The 17,737-nt window shown below is 57.0% G+C and overlaps 2 protein-coding genes across 2 annotated transcripts in view; one reads left to right on the forward strand and one right to left on the reverse strand.

Moving 5' to 3' along the window:
* The window catches only part of FMNL1 (formin like 1), a 27,180-nt gene extending 21,503 nt beyond the window's left edge, over window positions 1–5,677 (forward strand). The window contains exons 15-27 of the mRNA XM_014447413.2: window positions 75–244; window positions 421–545; window positions 1,475–1,677; window positions 2,163–2,397; window positions 2,565–2,633; window positions 3,508–3,588; window positions 3,670–3,799; window positions 3,957–4,120; window positions 4,363–4,464; window positions 4,612–4,707; window positions 4,940–5,060; window positions 5,218–5,316; window positions 5,553–5,677. Coding sequence (XP_014302899.1) covers window positions 75–244; window positions 421–545; window positions 1,475–1,677; window positions 2,163–2,397; window positions 2,565–2,633; window positions 3,508–3,588; window positions 3,670–3,799; window positions 3,957–4,120; window positions 4,363–4,464; window positions 4,612–4,707; window positions 4,940–5,060; window positions 5,218–5,309 — 1,588 coding nt within the window. The 3' untranslated portion in view covers window positions 5,310–5,316; window positions 5,553–5,677. The remainder of the gene's footprint in view (window positions 1–74; window positions 245–420; window positions 546–1,474; window positions 1,678–2,162; window positions 2,398–2,564; window positions 2,634–3,507; window positions 3,589–3,669; window positions 3,800–3,956; window positions 4,121–4,362; window positions 4,465–4,611; window positions 4,708–4,939; window positions 5,061–5,217; window positions 5,317–5,552) is intronic.
* Window positions 5,678–9,595: 3,918 nt separating this feature from the next.
* On the reverse strand, window positions 9,596–17,407 carry SPATA32 (spermatogenesis associated 32). The gene is made up of 5 exons (XM_023746290.1): window positions 17,289–17,407; window positions 12,791–12,845; window positions 11,568–11,937; window positions 10,251–11,248; window positions 9,596–9,698 (listed from the first exon to the last, which is right to left on the reverse strand). Exons 1-5 carry the CDS (start codon window positions 17,299–17,301, stop codon window positions 9,596–9,598), a joined length of 1,539 nt encoding a protein of 512 aa, XP_023602058.1. The 5' UTR covers window positions 17,302–17,407.
* Window positions 17,408–17,737: the final 330 nt, after the last annotated feature.

Raw genomic sequence — 17,737 nt, forward strand, 5'->3', positions numbered from 1 at the left:
GCCCCGCTGCCCGGCCTCCCTCCCAGCAGGAAGCCCCGCTCGCGGAGCCCCCCCTGGCCCCGCCCTCCCGGCAGCGGGGAGCCCCCGCCCCCGCCTCCCCCGCTGCCCGGAGTCCTACCGCCCCCGCCGCCGCCGCCGCCGCCACCGCCTCCTGGCCCAGATGGGCTGGTGCCTCCGCCACCCCCGCCGCCTCCCGGAGGTCTCCCTGGTGCCCTTGGGGAGCCGGGCCCAGAGATGGGCCCAGGTAAGTGGACCACCCAGGGCTGGGGCAGCTGGAGGGTGGGGCCTTGGCCTCGGTGTCCTCCAAGCGCCTCTCCTACTACCTCCTGCCCGCCCTGTCAGGCCTCGCTGAACCCTGGCTCCCTCCAGCCACCCCGCCCTCCATGGCCCCCAGTACTCACCATTCCCTCCCTGTCCCAGGAGTGAAGGCCAAGAAACCCATCCAGACCAAGTTCAGAATGCCCCTCTTAAACTGGGTAGCCCTGAAACCCAGCCAGATCACGGGTACTGTCTTCACTGAGCTCAATGATGAGAAGGTGCTGCAGGTGAGTGTGGCCTCGCTGGCTGCCGGTGTGGGCACCAGAGAAGGAAGGGACTTGCCTGGATCATGCTGGGCACGAGGAGTGGTCACCTCCACCCCATTTTACAGATGAGGACGTGGAGGCCCAGGGATGGGCATTCGGCCAAACTGGGTTGGTGACTCTAGTAGGCAGGGCATCCTTACTCCCCGGGAGGCGTTCCCTCCCGTCCCTGAAGAAGGGCACAGCCCGCCCCCCAGTCTGGCCTCTCCCCCTCTTTTGAGACCCCTCTCCACCACCTTCCCACAAACAACCAGGGCTTCAGTCCTTCCAATCCACTTTCAGTGTTGGTTTTTGTTTGTTTTTTTAAAAAATATTTTTATTGATTTCAGAGAGGAAGGGCGAGGGTGAGAGAGATGGAAACATCAATGATGAGAGAGAATCATTAATAGGCTGCCTCCTGCACGCCCCCTACTGGGGATCAAGCCCACAACCACAATCGGGCATGTGTGCTGATTGGGAATCGAACATGCAACCTCCTGGTTCATAGGTTGACGCTCAACCACTGAGCCATGCCGGCCAGGCCCACTTCCAGTTTTTCCAAAGGCTTGTGTTCTCTGGCCTCCAGGCCATTGCGCAAGCTGTTCCTCGTGCCTGGAATGCCCTTCCTGTCCCCCTTCCCCCCTGGCCAATTCAGCTCTTCCTCCATCTCTAACTTCTTGGAGTCTGGGTCCCCTGGGTTGGGTACTGCTCCTCCTCCTTCTCCTCAGTGCTCCTGAGCTTCCCCTGTGTCCCCCATCAGGGCCTGTGGTCAAGCTGAATCACTGGCTTGTTTCTTTCTCTGCCAGTGGCCAGGTCAGGGCTGGATAGGGGCTCAAGCAATGAGCACGGTGCTCAGCCAGGAATGCACGAGACCCCGGCCCACCCAGCCCCACCTCCTCTCCCTGTGCCCTCAGGAACTGGACATGAGTGACTTTGAGGAGCAGTTCAAGACCAAGTCCCAAGGTCCCAGCCTGGACCTCAATGCTCTCAAGGGTAAGGCAGCCCAGAAGGCCCCCAGCAAAGCCACACTCATTGAGGCCAACCGGGCCAAGAACCTGGCCATCACCCTGCGCAAGGGCAACCTGGGAGCGGACCGCATCTGCCAGGCCATCGAGACGTGAGTACCTCTGCCTGGGGCTTGTGGGCATCCCAGCCCTTCTGCCAGGCCAGTGCTTAGGCAGATCCTAGTAAAAGAACCCCAACTATGGGATAGAGCCCACCAAGCTTCCTATCAACCCTAGTCAGGCAGTAGGGGGTGAACCTTGTTCCCATTTTCAGATGGAGAAACTGAGGCCATACTGTGAGTTCATGCCAGATTGAGATGTTCCCATTCCCCCCACTTCTCCCCCCACCCCCTCCGCCTCCTTGCCCAGCTATGGGCACTCAGGCTCAGGCACTTACAGCTGGACATCTGCCACAGATGTATGATGCGGACCCCGGGCTTTCCAGCTGCCAACTTCCCTTGACTTCTACCTCTTGTTCCCTGAAGCTGTTGGCAAATAGGAAATACTGAAGTTCATTTACTCAATCAAGGAAGGGGAGGGGATATCCTGCTCTCGAGAACTGGTGGGTATGGAGCAATGCCTACCCCTCTGCCTCCAGGTACGACCTCCAGGCCCTTAGCCTGGACTTCCTGGAGCTGCTGACCCGCTTCCTGCCCACGGAGTATGAGCGCACCCTCATCGCCCGCTTCGAGCGGGAGCAGCGGCCGATGGAGGAGCTGTCAGAGGAGGACCAGTTCATGCTGCGCTTCAGCCGCATCCCGCGCCTGCAGGAGCGCATGGCCGCGCTAACCTTCATGGGCAACTTCCCGGATACCGTCCAGCTGCTCATGCCGGTGTGGGCGGGGCAGGCAGAGTGGTGTGGGTGTGGCCTGGGGTGAGGATAGGGTGAGGGCCTCCCCAAGCCTGGGCTCCAGGAGGACATTTGGGAGTACTTGAGCCTCCTGTGGGCTCCCCCCCCCCCCAGCCCCAATTTACCTTGCCTCCTCCTTCCCATCCCCAGCAACTGAATGCCGTCATTGCAGCCTCAATGTCCATTAAGTCGTCTGACAAACTCCGCCAGATCCTGGAGGTGAGTAAGATGCCAGGGCAAGGGCCTGGGAGGTAGGGTCCACCCTTGACTCCTTGCCTGTTCTAGGTCTTATTAGAGGGAGACTCAGGCCCTGCCCTGCACACCTAGGATGCAACAAATATAATGTTCCCACCTCTCACATAATACAGGCTCAGGGTGAGAGTGAGGGCCATGCACAGGATGGGCAAAAGAATAAACTCTCAGAGTTTATTCTTAAAATATGTTTTGATTGATTTCAGAGAGGAAGTGAGAGGGAGGGATAGAAACATCACTGATGAGAGAGAATCATTGATTGGCTGCCTCATGCACGCCCCCTACTGGGGATTGAGCCTGCAACCTGAGCATTTGCAGGAATCGAACCATGACCTCCTGGTTCATAGTTCGATGCTCAACCACTGAGCCACACCAGCTGGGCTATTCTTGTATTATTATTTATTAATTATTGTTTTCAAAAGTGGATACAACTGTAAACCTACTTTTGCCCCCCCCCCCCGCTCCCATACAGCATCACACCTCAGACCCTGCCTGGGGTTACTGTGTTACTGTGTGATGAGCAGAACCCAATCTGCTCAATGGAGTCCAGGGCAGCTGTAGAAATGGCTGTTAGAAAGGTGGTGACTCCACAGCCTAGGAAGAGAGGTTGGCAGCACAGTTTTGGGTGGAAATAACAGAGGACAAAATTGGGTGTGCCATGGTGTTAGCCGTGCACATGTGTCAAACATGTACCCGTGCAGGTCCATGTGTCATGGCCCTGAGGGGTCCACGCGGGACTGGGCTGAGTGTGGGGCTTGCTCTGTGCCACCTTTGCTTGTGCAGTTTATGCTTCAGGGGTTTCCTCCGCTCATGACCCTGCTGAGCTCTCCGTCTCTCCTAGATCGTCCTGGCCTTCGGCAACTACATGAACAGCAGCAAGCGCGGAGCAGCCTATGGCTTCCGGCTCCAGAGTCTGGATGCGGTGAGGGGCGAGGGGAGGGGTCCCCTGGACTGGGAGAGGGGGGAGGGCTGGTGGCCTGTGGCTTACAACAGGCCATTGCAGCTGCTGGAGATGAAGTCCACCGACCGAAAGCAGACGCTGCTGCACTACCTGGTGAAGGTCATCGCCGAGAAGTACCCACAGCTCACAGGCTTCCACAGTGACCTGCACTTCCTGGACAAGGCGGGCTCAGGTACGGGTGGGCAGTACCCCCATCCTTGGGTTGGGGGAGCGAGCGGCTCAGCCCTGGAGATTGACACGGGTTGGGAGAAAACAAGGCGACCACAGGGTGTCATCGGACAGGAATGCTGCCTCTCTGATTCCCTGCCTCTCCACTGCCCCCGCCCCAGTGTCCCTGGACAGCATCCTGGGGGACGTGCGCGCCCTGCAGCGAGGCCTGGAGTTGACCCAGCGGGAGTTTGTGCGGCAGGATGACTGCGTGGTGCTCAAGGAGTTCCTGAGGGCCAACTCCCCCACCATGGACAAGCTGCTGGCAGACAGCAAGACAGCTCAGGTGGGCGGGGGCTGGCCAGGCGGGGAGATGGGGAGGGTGGGGTGGGGCAAGCAGGGCTACCTAGGTGGGGTCGAGTAGCCAAGGCTTGGACGGGAGTGGACACCTTGGGGGATGGAGTAGGGGTGAGGGGCCACCTGCCGGGAGGAGCGGAGATGAAGTCGCTGGTGTCTTAATGGGGGGACAGAGCCGTGGTCCGGCTTCGAGGGGTCCACACCGATGGGGCTGACAGGCTGTGTCTGCAGGAGGCCTACGACTCTGTGGTGGAATACTTCGGAGAAAACCCCAAGACCACGTCCCCCTCCATGTTCTTTACCCTCTTTAGTCGCTTCGTCAAGGCCTACAAGGTATGTGTTCCTGGTAGGCAAGCTGGGACCACTGCCGGGTTCTGCAGCCTTTCCGTGTGGGCAGTGGGAGGGGTGGGGCTGCTTCTGTTGGGGGGCGGGATCGGTGAGGGAGGCCTCAGCTCATGGAGACCAACCTTGGCCCCTCAGAAAGCTGAGCAGGAGGTGGAACAGTGGAAGAAAGAAGCGGCTGCTCAGGAGGCCGGCGCTGAAACTCCAGGCAAAGGGGACTCCCCAGCACTCAAGGTAGGCGGCTGCCCCTGAGCGTGGCCCTGGGATGCAGGGATGCGTAGTGTCCTCCTCCCAAAGATCTGGCCCTCCTCCACACCCTGTGAGTAGCCTGGGATGGGAAGGGGTTCCTTCTGCTCCAGCCAGCAGTGGGGGCTTGCTGGGGGCAGGAGGGCACCAAACAGGGTGTGGTGGTGTTGGGGGGAGGGGATCCTGGAGCTGGAGCTACATACCCTTCCCCTCCCCCCAGTCCCCACCCAAGGTTCGGAGGCCACAGATGGACCTCATCTCTGAGCTGAAACGGAAGCAGCAGAAGGAGCCACTCATCTATGAGAGTGACCGCGATGGGGCCATTGAAGACATCATCACAGGTGAGGGCTTGGCCAGGCCTGTCCTTCCGTCTGTCCTTCTGTGCTGTCCTCCATCCACCTCCCACCCTGGGGTCTGGCTGCCTCACTGCCTCTTTGCTACTTTTTCTGTCTTTTTCCTTTTCCCTTTCTCTCCCCACTCCTCCCGCCTAACCCTCAGTGCTCAAGACGGTGCCCTTCACGGCCCGCACTGGCAAGCGGACATCCAGGCTCCTCTGTGAGGCCAGCCTGGGCGAGGAGATCCCCCTCTAGCCCTCAGGTACCTCCCACGGCCTGGCCTCCGATTCCTGAGGCTGCCCATAGCCCTGGGGGCCCTGGGGGGGGAATGAGTGCTGCTGCCCTCTCCTGGGACCCGCATGCTGGGATGTGTTGGAGGGGGTCTGGTAAACATAGACAGGCCCCTTCCCACATGGATACCACCTGGTCCCCAGGAGGGTGAGGCCTGTGCCCCGCCAGGCTCCTGAAGGGTAAATGCTTCTCTCTCCTCTCTGCTAGACCTGCGGAACCAGCCCTACATCCGCTCGGACACAGGCCGCCGCAGCGCCCGCCGGAGACCCCCGGGACCCCCCCTGCAGGTCACCTCGGACCTCTCGCTGTAGCCCCCATTTCCGCAGATGGACTCTGGGGATGGGGGAGGGGCAAGACGGGGCTCAAGGAAGGGGGTCCTCAGCTCGGCTGGGCCGGGCAGCCCTTCTGCCGCTGGCCCCAGCCAGGGGCTCACCCAGATGGGCAGGCGCACTCTCATCTTGCTACAGGCGTCAGTATCGCCGGCCCCGCCCCCCAAATGCTGCTCGCAGCGCCCTCCTCCCCCCAATAGCCATACTGTACTTAGCCTCAGCGGGAGCCTGGCCGGTAACTTATAAAGTGCAACCTCGCGCCCCCCCCACCCCCATCCGGGGACTCTCCACGGACCTTATTTTTATACAAGATTAATAAAGATGTTTGCAAAAGGTCTGTGTCCGCTCCGTGCCCCCCACCGCACAGCAGGCTGTCTCGTGCAGCCAACGCTTTGCTGGTACAAGTCCTTCACAGCAGGTGTCTGCCAACCGCTCGGCTGGCTGGCGGAGGGAAAGGGTGGCTTCGGCACTAGAGTTGCGGGGTCGGGACCCAGTGTCGAGGGGTTCCACCAGTCCTGTTCCTAGCTGGGGACCCTGCGGCATCCTTAGCCGCGTCCGTGAGTGCCCTCAGATTGCACCTCAGCCTATGGGGCCTCCATCTGCGCCAGCCCAGCCCCCATTTCTAGGACTCCTGCTCCTCCCCTCCCCGCTCGTCGCACCCCACCTGCCTGCCCCGCCCCTACTCTCCCGTCCCGCCCGCCGGCCCCCCTCCTTCCCGGGCTTTTGCCTGGGCTGCTTGGCCCCTGGTTAGTCCCCAGCTTGGGGTGGCTGGAGGGGCAGGGCTTGGGAAGTCGGATTTAGGAACTCGGGCCAGGTGTCTGAGAGGAGGGGCTGCGCGGACCTGGGTGGGGAAGCAGGAGGAGGAAAAGGAGGGGCCAGTCCTGAGAGCAGGTCCTGAGCGAGAGTCCCTCTGCCCTTGGGTCCCAAAGGGGCGCACCCGCTCTGTGAGTCTGCAGTGCACGCCAGCTTGGAGCCGGGAAGGCCGCTGAGCCGCTGGGCCCGGCAGCAGAAGGGGAGGCCCTGGTGACCGCGCCCTGCAGCCTGGGCCGCAGGACCTGCCCTTGCAGCCTGGTTCAGCCGCAGAGCCCGCTGCTTCTCCGAGCAGCAGCTTGAAGGAGAAAAGTGGAGCAGCGCCTCCGGCACCGCCTCCCCTCCTTCCATCTCACGGGGGAAACCAAAACTGGACAGGAAGCCACTTGTCTCTGGCCTGGGGCGGGTTGGGGCCCAGGAAACAGGCCCCAAATTCAGGGCTCCCGTCCCTGGGGCAGAGTCTCCTCCGCTGGATACAGCTGTGCCCACGTCATCACCTCCTGCACTGACTTGTAGGGCAAAAGCCCTGTCTCATCAGCTCGATCAGGATCTCTAGGAACAGGCCTGCAGGCCTTGGCGTCACAGACCCTGCTGTTTCTCACCTGGCCTGGCGTCAGGGAACACCGGGGAGGGTAAGGAGGAGCCCCCCTCAGCCAGGCCCATCTTGTCCACCAGCCCTGCCACTCGCCCAAGCACTGAGCTAGGGGGTGCCTGTCAGCGAAGATACCCAGGAAGTCGTTGAAGCTACAATTGCATCACCTGGGAAGAGCCAGGAGGGGGTGCTCTGTGGGCCTGTCCTTGCAGGCCTACCCTGGGTAAGCATTAGGGGCTGGCCGGAAGTCCCAGGCATTAGAGAAGCCACTCCTGCCTGTCGCCGTCAACCCTGGTTGAGTGGAGGAGAAATAGCCCTTGCCCTGGGGAAGCACCAAGTGAGGATGAGGATTAACACAGCAGTAGAAGCTGTGGGATAGGCATGTTGATCAGGGCAGGCTTCCTAGAAGAGGAAACTTTAAAATAGGAGCAGGCCAGGGGTTCTGTGGGTTAGAGGTGGGAGAGAATGAGGGGGCAGAGATGGGGGCACCTATCATCCAAGCCTGCCTGCTGCACAGCCTCACACATCTCCTGTGGGCTTAGCTGGATACCCACGGTGCACAGGGCGGCTCTCATGCTGCGCACGTCCACAGGGCCATTGGGCGGGAGCTGACAGTCTGAGGATATCCTGGAACATGGGGGGCAGGTAGAGGGGGAGGCAGCAAGGTGAACCGCACACATAATACAGAGGACAGCGGCTGCTGTGTGTTGGCACTTGTTTAGTGCCCATTCAGTTCTCATGTCCAAAACTCACATTTGGACAAGTTTGTATGAAGAACATTAAAAACTCATGTCCAAGGCCACACCACCAGTAGGGACAATACTGGGCTTCGGACCCTGGCAGTCTGGCCCTGGAGCTACAGAGCATTGAGGCTGCAGGAGCCCTGCTGGCACCTGGCATGTAGCAGGCACAGCAAATTATTGAATAAAATGATTCTGTTTTGAGGGACCTCTGCCAATATCAAGGCATGATCGTTGGGGGGCAACAGTGTCTCCAAATTGTGAAAGGGGTTTCTTTTACCCCAACTCCCACAGCCTCAGGTTCAAGGGGTAGGGGACTTTTTTTCCAATTGTTTCTCCCAGTATCCTTCTTCTCTTCCTTCTTCCATCCTGTTCATCCATCCACCCATCCATCCATCCACTTACCAACCATCCCAATACCTTCCTATCCACCAATTCATCTTAGACACACACACACACACACACACACACACACACACACACCAGTGGGCCCTGGGGTTGAAGAGATGAGCAAATTAGACTGGCACGGAGAGAAGGGTACAATACAATCACTATTTCTCGCAGTGACCTCAGCCGCTGGGCAGGCAACCCCTTGTAGTTCTGCTCTGAACACCCCCTACTTTTTCTCCCTGCTCCCAGCCAAGGGCCCTCACCTGACAGCTGCCGGGATGTCAGTACAGTGGGGCCTTGACTTATGAGTTTAATTCGTTCAGTGACGTAGCTCGTAACTCAAATTACTTGTATGTCAAATCATAAAGTGAACGAGTGAGACACGTGATGCTGGGCTGATGTTGTGGCGTTCACTGTGACGTTCGCTGCGCCAACTAGCGGTGGGGTATCTGAAGCTGGCTCGTAACCCGAATTTTAGCTCACAACTCAAAGCAAAAAATTGGCTGAGAGACGACTCGTATCTTGAAAAAATCGTTAGTCGGGACACTCGTAAGTCAAGGCCCCACTGTAGTAGCAGGTCCTTGTCTGCAAAGCTGCCTCAGGGAAAGAGGTTGAAAGTCCTCTGCACCTGCTGCAGAGGTGACAGGGCAGGGCAGGCTTATCCCAAACCCGGCACCCCACTCCCAGCCCTCACCTCTGAGACCCAGCACCTGGGCCTGACGACGCTACGAAACGGGTAGCTGAAGGCCCTTGAACTCTTTGGCCCCGTGTGAGGCCTGCTCTGCCCCTGTGGCCAAGGTTGCTGCTGGCTCCGTCTGGGTCAGCAAGGCAGTGTGTCGCTGCAGCCTCCCCTTCCAGGTCTCGTGTGAACAGTCTTCTGTGGAGGCCTTGGAGGTGGGAGGAAGACACTCCCCATTGGATGCTGAGACTCCAGGGGACCCAGGACCAGGCCTGTGGGCACACAGCTCCGCCTTCTCCCAGGAAACCCCATACCAGCCATGTGCACTCGCAGTCCTCTAACCAGGGGGCTCGGGACAGTAGCTTGGAGGAGCAGTGGACCCTGTCCTAGCCCTGGTCACCTGTATGTTCTCTGTGCCCACGGGGGTCTCTTGGTCTTCTGCCCTCTGCTGCCAGAAAGGCAGAATCACAGGCTCTAGGCTGGTCTAGCGCCCCAGGCCCGAAGCTCCCAGGATGGCTTTGGGGTGGATTTTAACATCTTTTGGCAGGGGTGCACTCTCTCCCTCACCACAGGCCTGCTCCTCTCTGGGGTAGTTAAAAAATGGTGGTGGCATCCCTCAAAAATCGAGACAAGGACTTCGCAGCCAGGTGAGTTCACTGGTTCCGGAGCTTCTGCAGAAAAAGTCTGAGCTGGGGCCAGCACTGGAGGCTTTATTGGTTTCGTTTAGTCATTTCTCTGGGGGAAGAAGTGGGCAACAGCTTAAAATGGATTTTCAGCATTAATGGAGTCTCTTTCTTGGTTCCCGGCACTGAGCTGCAATGCAAAAGAGAGGGTGTCACTTGGGCTCCAGTGGGAGGGTCAAGGGAGAGGGATGAGCCCAGAGGCCGCTCCGAGGAGGGCCCTGGGGCAAGAGGACCTACTCCTGCTGCACGCGGATGGGCAGCTGACATTGTACTGTGTCCACGCATCACTAGAAGCAAGGGGTGCTGCAGGACCCTTTTCCCGCACTGGCCACTCGATGGAAGTGTCCTGGGCCCAGGGCTGGAGCCGTCAGGTTCTTGGCATGGAGACATTAGCCTGAGCATTTCTGATGAGGGACAGGTCATCGGCCCGCAGGGTGAGAGGCTTCCTAATGCTAGAATGGCTCTTCCCATTTAGAACCCAGGTCCCTGGCGAGCCCTGGAGTGCTCAGTCTCCAAGGTTCCCGGGCCTCCTCCAGCCCTGGCCTTGGCATTGCACCCACCCCTTCCTCCACCCAGCCCCCCATTCCACTGGTCCCTGTCCTCCCGAAACTGTGAGGAGCGGGCCCACCCACACATCCTCGAGCAGCCGGCCCTTGCGGGGAGCTGCGCCAGCCTCACTTACTCTTTCCTGTCTCCATTCAGTGAAGAGGACCTGGCCGGGGCCCGGATAAACTTGACTTTCCCTTTAAAGGCGGTCCTTTGGGGCTCCGGCTTGCTAAAGTCAAAGTAAGGGTGCAGGGTCTTGTCTTCCTGCTTGGCAGGTTCCAGTGGCTCTCCGGCTTCCAGCGACTTCTCGGATGCCCTCTCCTGCACCTCAGGGAGCTTTTCCTGCTCTGGCTCCTCCTTGGCAGGCGGGGTGGTGCTCTCCACCGTGGGCACTGTAGAAGGCTCCACGGCCTTCTGGGGTGGAGATTTCATCATTTGCTCCAAATTGGGCAGGTCCCTGTTGCTGGAGGAGGCGATGGCCAGGGAGGATGCGAAGTTGACCAGATCTTGTAGGTTGATAGCTGGTGTGAGATAGGGGGAGGGCACGTCGGTGTCTGACGGCTGCCGGGTGCCTGGTTCTGGAAGCTCTGCCTGGGTGCTTTCGTCCTGGAACTGCTTTACGGGGACCGGCTCTGGGACTGCCTTCTGGTTCGGCTCTGGGACTGCCTTCTGGTTCGGCTCTGGGACTGCCTTCTGGTTCGGGGGGCTGGCGATCTTCTCTGTGCTCTCGCCACGCTGCATGCCGGTCTCCAAATCCAGGCTGTATTCTGAGGCCTGGACATCTTTGTCTGCCCAGAAGAGGTGCTTGGAAGTCTGCACAAAGATGGAGCGATGGGTGGAGTCCACTTGTTCCTCGTCCGTGATACTCGGGCTTGTGATGGAGCTCGACCTCACATTCCACTGTTGGGTGTCCTGCTGCGTTAGCGCCCCCTCGAGGGGCCGGAAGGATTCCAGGTCTTCATTGCCGACCTTCAAGCTGGAGTCCTTCTTGGCCTCAGGCTTAAGCATGGACGCCGGGCAAAACTCCAATGGCGGGCAATACTCCAACGGCACGGCCTTGGCCTCCTGCACCGGTTTTTTGTCTTGTTCCAGGTCCTCTTTAGGTGGGACGTTCAAGTGTAGCAATTGATCCACCTGAAAAGTTTCAACTGAAAGCTGAGGAGGCCCTGCCCCTCGGGTCCTCCCTTGCACCAATTCCCTGCCCTGCTCCCCCGACCCCAACCCTCATGGACACACACACACACACACACACACACACACACACACACTGCACACTTCCTCCCCACACCTGCCTCTTTGCAGAGACCTCTGGGGCAGGGAGGTGGTGTGAGCAGGTCAATATCGGTTTGGTCCTAGGGTCCCAGAATTGTCAAGGCTAGGGGCTGGTTAGAATTTAGGGAAGATGGGCTTTGTCTACCACCTCTTCAGAAGAGGTGACCCTGCCCACTGTTACCTCTTCCTCATCTTCCTCTTGTGCAGGCTGGGGCTCCTCTTGTGCAGGCTGGGGCTCCTCTTGTGCAGGCTGAGGCTCCTCTTGTGCAGGCTGGAGCTCCTCTTGTGCAGGCTGGGGCTCCTCTTGTGCAGGCTGGAGCTCCTCTTGTGCAGGCTGGAGCTCCTCTTGTGCAGGCTGGAGTTCCTCTTGTGCAGGCTGGGGCTCCTCTTGTGCAGGCTGGGGCTCCTCTTGTGCAGGCTGGAGCTCCTCTTGTGCAGGCTGGGGCTCTTCTTGTGCAGGCTGGGGCTCCTCTTGTGCAGGCTGGGGCTCCTCTTGTGCAGGCTGGAGCTCCTCGTGTGCAGGCTGGAGCTCATGTTGGTTTAAGTCAATCCTAAGACAGAAGGAGACAGAGTGGGTGACAGGGCTCCACGGGGTTGGTGGGATGGCTTTAGGGGGGAGGGGAGCTTTATACAGGGGCTGGCAAGATGTCCCCAGCTATCCACTCCCTTGGCTGTCCCTACTCCCACCAAGAATTCTGGAGTTGTAGTCTCAAACTTTAGTGAGTTTAGAAAGTGCCTGGAGAGCTTGCCAAGTTGTCCCCCCGGCCCCCCACAAGGAGGGATCCAACTGGTTGGAGGCGAGGCCCAGGAATCTGCATTCTAATCAAGCATCTGTCAGCTGAGGCGGCTCACTTGGAGAACCAGTGCCCAGGAAGTGGCTCCTCATAGAAGGAAAAGCCCAGGGCACTGCCTTTCCCCAACCTGCTCAGTCCCAGCTCAGCAGATGTGAAGAGCAGAGGTGTGTGTGCGCGCAGGGTTCCCTCAGTTTTGTTGGCCATGTGCTGCCATCTTGGCCCCTTGCCTTCAGTGCTCAGCCATGTGACCCCCTCTCCTTCCTTAGGAACCTGCCCAACCCCAACTCGGACAGCTCTGTCCTTAGAGCAAGGTGGATCTAAGGGGTCAGGTCCCCTCCACGTCCTTGGGTATGCCCCACTGCCCCTTAGTCCTCCAAGATCAGAGACTGGAGACAGAAGCAGGAAGGGGTGCTACCCATACCCCCCGGCCCTCGCCCCACCATGGCCTTTTGGCCTGGATACTATCCTTGGGGAGATTTTGAAAATAGATGGAGGGAGATGCTGGGTTGGGGGGGTACATGAAAACTTGGCAGTGGTGGCAAGTGGGGGTAAGGGTTGGTGGTCTTGGAAGGTGGGGGAAGTCCTCCGATGATGGGGGACTGGTTCTCACTGTGTTTCCACTATGTCCACCGAATCCTTGCTACAGCAGGGAAATCCATCGGCACCTGGCAGAAAGGAGGAGGTGAGGGGTTCTGGAGCAGGGGCTGTTGGTGATGCTTCAGCCATCCTCTCCATCTCTCTCCGTTCCTCACCTTAACCCATTTGCCATTCCCTCTCCCATCTTAACCCTTGTTTCCTCCCTCTTCCTAGCCAGTGTCAGCAGACATGAAGACCTATCCTTCATGTCTGCTCCCCTCCCCTTTCCATGCTGGCCCATGCTGGCCCTCCGTAAGGGTGAATGCTAACGGCACTCAGTTCCATTTATTGAGAACTTCTAACCCAGGCATTATGTTGAGCACTTTCTGTGCTTTATCTCGTTGATTCAACAAAAAAGAGGTTCATTTGCCCAAGGTCCTTCGGCTGATCATTCAGGAAGTCAGCACAAGAATGCAGATTGGACTCAGGAAACTCAAGTGCCCTGTCCTGCATGCTGTCCTACCCAGGAGCCTGGAGCTGTGTGGGGTTCCCCGTCATGTCCACATGAACCGTCCTCATCTCCCTGCATTCCTGTCCCTCTGTCCTTTTCTCCACTCTCTTCTGGCCAGGCTTCAGATCTGCCACTCAGCCTACCCGTCCTCCTATCCCCAAGTCCATCCTCTCTTTCCCTGGCTCCTCACCCCATCACATCCTGGGGTCGTCCACCCCCAACTCTGGGCCCAGGTTCTCAACCCAGGTGATGCTGCCACGGACCTGGTCATTTAGGAGCTCTGATAACCCGACACAGAGACTCCTTGGGGGAGGTCTTCCCACTCAGGTTTTTGGCACATTAGATCCCTCCCTGGAGATTTGTGTCTTTTACTGCAAAAGCTTTTTTTCAGTCTTTGGGGGTGGGAGGCTGTCCCATTCCTAGATCCCCAGGGTAGTGGATAGGGGTTGATGGTGAGGTCATCATGGCAATGGGCAAGCTGGGTTCCCATGAGCCTGGAGTGTGGCAGGAAGTGACAACCCTGGCTCTGGTTGAGAACTGCTCCCAGGGTTATATCAAAAGGATCAGAATGTGCGGTGGCCTCTTCCTAGAGATGTAGAGGCTGAGGAGGGTCCTTGCTGGCTGGTCCTGGGACTGGGATTTGGGCACTTCTGTGTTCAGCCAGGGCCGTGGGATCCTGGACCAACTGGGCTAGAAGTCTGCACCACCATGGACAGGATAAGTGGTCTCTTCAGAACCCTTCACGCTCCCTTGGCTTCCTCCCCATCTCTCTCATCATCTTCAACTTCACCTGCCCAAGGTGCTTGCTGCTCCTCCCGGGCCTCTGACCTCACAGCCTTCCTTGCTTGTTTACAGAGTTTCCCTGGCTATTGAATCAACATCCTGCAGTCTTAATCTTCCCATGAACGGCAACTGGATGTGGACAGGAGGAAAAGTGATTATGGTGTGGACCTCATAGCAGCACTGGCGATTGGAAACAAAAGTCTGAGCTTGACTCAACTTGGGACTTCTGTGACATTCTGTAGATGCGAAATAATTTCAATTTCTAACTGTCGATTGCTAGTAAATAGAAATGTACTGATCTTGCAACTGTCCTAAAATCCTATAAGTTCTAGTTTTATTTTGTAATAGATTCATAGGTTTTCTACATAAACAATAATGTGTGTGACTCAAGACAGTCTTACTTCTTCCTTTCCAATCTAGGTGTCTCTTTATTTCCTTTTCTTGCCTTGTCGCACTGAGAACAATCTCCAATACAATGTTGAATAAAGTGGCGAGTGGACATCCTTGCTTTGTTCCTGAGCTTAGGGAGAAAGCATTCAGCATATCACCGCTAAATATGATGTTGGCTGTAATTTTTCTTTCTTTTTTAAAAAATATATTTTTATTGATTTCAGAGAGGAAGGAGAAGGGAGAGAGAGATAGAAACTCAATGATGAGAGAGAATCATTGATTGGCTGCCTCCTGCATGCCCCACACTGGGGATTGAGCCTGCAACCCAGGCATGTGCCCTTGACTGGGATCAAACTTGGGACCCTTCAGTCCACAGGCCGACACTCTAGTCACTGGGCCACGCTGGCCAGGCTGGCTGTAGTTTTTCTTATAGATGCCTTTTATCGGGTTGACAATGTTACCTTCTATTCCTGGTTTACTTAGTTTTTAGTTAGGAAGGGATGTGGGATTTTGTCTGATGCTTTTTTAAAATTATTGAGATGATCATATAGTTTTTCTTTTATAATCAGTTAACATATTGTTAACATAGCATGCTATATGTTAACATGAATACTGTTATATATTTTTTGTTAATAATTCATTTTATGGTGAAATACAATCTTTTTTTAAAAAAATATATTTTATTGATTTTTTACAGAGAGGAAGGGAGAGAGATAGAGAGTTAGAAACATCGATGAGAGAGAAACATCGACCAGCTGCCTCCTGCACATCTCCTACTGGGGATGTGCCCGCAACCCAGGTACATGCCCTTGACCGGAATCGAACCCGGGACCCTTCAGTCCGCAGGCCGACGCTCTATCCACTGAGTCAAACCGGTTTTGGCTTAAAAATTAATCTTGCATTCCTGGAATAAACCTCATTTCGTCACGATGTATTATCTTTTTGTACACTGTTGAATCTGATTTGCTATTTTTCTTTTTTAGAATTTTCACATATATGTTCATGAGGTGTACTAGTGTGTAATTTTCTTTTCTTGTAATGTCTTTGTCAGGTTTTGATAGTAGAGTAATACTGGCCTCAGAGAATGAGTTGAGAAGTATTCCCTCTCCAATTTTCTGAGTTTGTGTAAAATTGGCATTATTTCTTCTTTATGTTTGATAGAATTACTGAGGCTGTCAAGAGCAGGATTTTCCCTTCACTCCACTTTCTTCCACTTCTTCACCCACATTCATAACACTTAGATTCACTATCAAGTAGTTTTGTTTTCGGACGAACTCAGCGGCTCTTCCGTTATCAGTAGCAATGCTTGCTTTATCACTACCAAACAACTTTGTTGTTCATTGTCCTGGTATGGTTTTGTGCAGTCTTTTTTTTTTTTTTAAATATATTTTATTGATTTTACAGAGAGGAAGGGAGAGAGATAGAGAGTCAGAAACATCGATGAGAGAGAAACATCGATCAGCTGCCTCCTGCACACCTCCCACTGGGGATGTGCCCGCAACCCAGGTACATGCCCCTGACTGGAATCGAACCCGGGACCCTCCAGTCCGCAGGCCGACGCTCTATCCACTGAGCCAAACCGGCCATGGCATGTGCAGAGTCTTTATCAAAAAATAAAGTAAATGCAATGCCTTTACTCTTCCTGGTGTCTTTAACTTTCATTATAGTAACCTGTACAATTTTTGCCACACTTGGAAAATATCCGGTGTGTCAACTGTTGGTCAGGGAAGACGGCAAGTTGGACACATACACTGTGCTTTTACTTGGGGCCAACCCACCTCTCATTTCTTCAGGTGGGGCGGGCCAGGAGTCTGAAGAGCGTGTATGAGCCCTCGGCTCAGTTGGGGCTCAGCCCTGGACTGTCCCTTGCCCTTCGCAGCGGCCTTGGTATCCCGGGTACTGGGAAGGGTCAGGTGCCGCAGATGAGGAGGTGCTGCAGCCTGTCCATGGCTCTCCTTAGACCCAGAGCTGGAGGTGGCCCAGAGGGGGGCTTTTGCTGACCTCCATTTTACTTTTAGTCAACGCATCAGACCCAGGCCTACTTAGCATAAGAATAGCCCCTGGAGGGGGTGTAATAAATGTTGTAGGAGTGACTTAAAATGTCTGCATAAATTTGTTACCCCACAAATTGGGAAAGGGGATAAGCTGCTCTCTGGTTGTTGGTTGTTGGCACAGTTTATGATTTATTTATGCATTGGTTTTGGGTGCATCTTAAAATGCTGGCCCGGGTATGTTTTCCAGGGAGAGAAGGTCCGGAGGGAAAAGCCCTCACTCCAGTGGGGGCCTGAGCCCCCATGACCAGAAACTGGGGAGACCCAGGGCCCGGAGGGCAAGCATCTTTGCTCCTTGGCGCAGAGAAGAGTGCAAAGCACAAAGGAGGTGCTCATGAAACAGTCGTGGCGGCTGCTTCTTCCTGCAGAAGTTCCGAGCACCGGTCAGGGGCAACCAACCACGATTTGAGCGGTTGTCTGCGGTTTGGATAATTCAAGAGTCGTTTTCTGGGCACAAGGCTACTGTTCCTAGAACCTCCGGGCAAGAACCCTCCGAATGTGCGGCCTTAATCCCAAGGTGTACCTGCTGCCCGTGCACACGCGGGCGACTGCACCGCACAGGGCCGAGGCCTCGGAGTTGGGCCGCCCCCGCACCCCCCGCCCCGCCCCTCCCCCCGAGGATGGCCAGGGCTTTGGCTGGAATCGCCCTTTCCACTGTGCACACCCCCCTCGCCCGCCTTGAGGAGCAGGGGCGGGAGCGCGGGGCCAAGACCCTGCCCCCCACTTCCACTTTCCCCGCCCTCTCCACGCGAGCAGTCCCTGCGCACCCGCCCACCCCGCCGCCCGCCCGCTCCCACCTGTCATCCCCATGCAGACCGAGTTGGCGACCAGGGAGGCTCTGGGGGAGGCGGGGAGGGATGGTGGCTGCTGCCCCTCCGCCTCCACTGTGCTCTTTGGCGGGGGCGGTGGAGATGCTGTGGGCGCCGGTGCCTGTGATGTCGCTGCCTCTGTGACGTCCCGGCGAGTCCCGTGGGCAGGGAACTGCGCTCAGGATTTCCGGCGCGTGGGTTTCCGGCGCGTGGGTAGGAGCGGCCTGAAGGGGCGGACTCCGGAGCAGGCCCCACCTGCTCGTTCGGCCTCAGAGCCCCGTCTGGGGACCAGGCAGCTCCTGGAGACCAGGCAGCTCTGCTCCTCGCAGCAGGCCCAGGGCAGAGAGGGCTGGGCAGGGGTACGCCTGGGGTCTCCCCGACTGGCCTTTGCACCTGTTCTGGCCCAAGGCCGCTGCCCTCTGTGTACCCAGGAGCCC

This window comes from Myotis lucifugus, unplaced genomic scaffold (assembly GCF_000147115.1).
Source record: "Myotis lucifugus unplaced genomic scaffold, Myoluc2.0 scaffold_652, whole genome shotgun sequence".
In the NCBI taxonomy this organism is placed as follows: Eukaryota; Metazoa; Chordata; class Mammalia; order Chiroptera; family Vespertilionidae; genus Myotis; species Myotis lucifugus.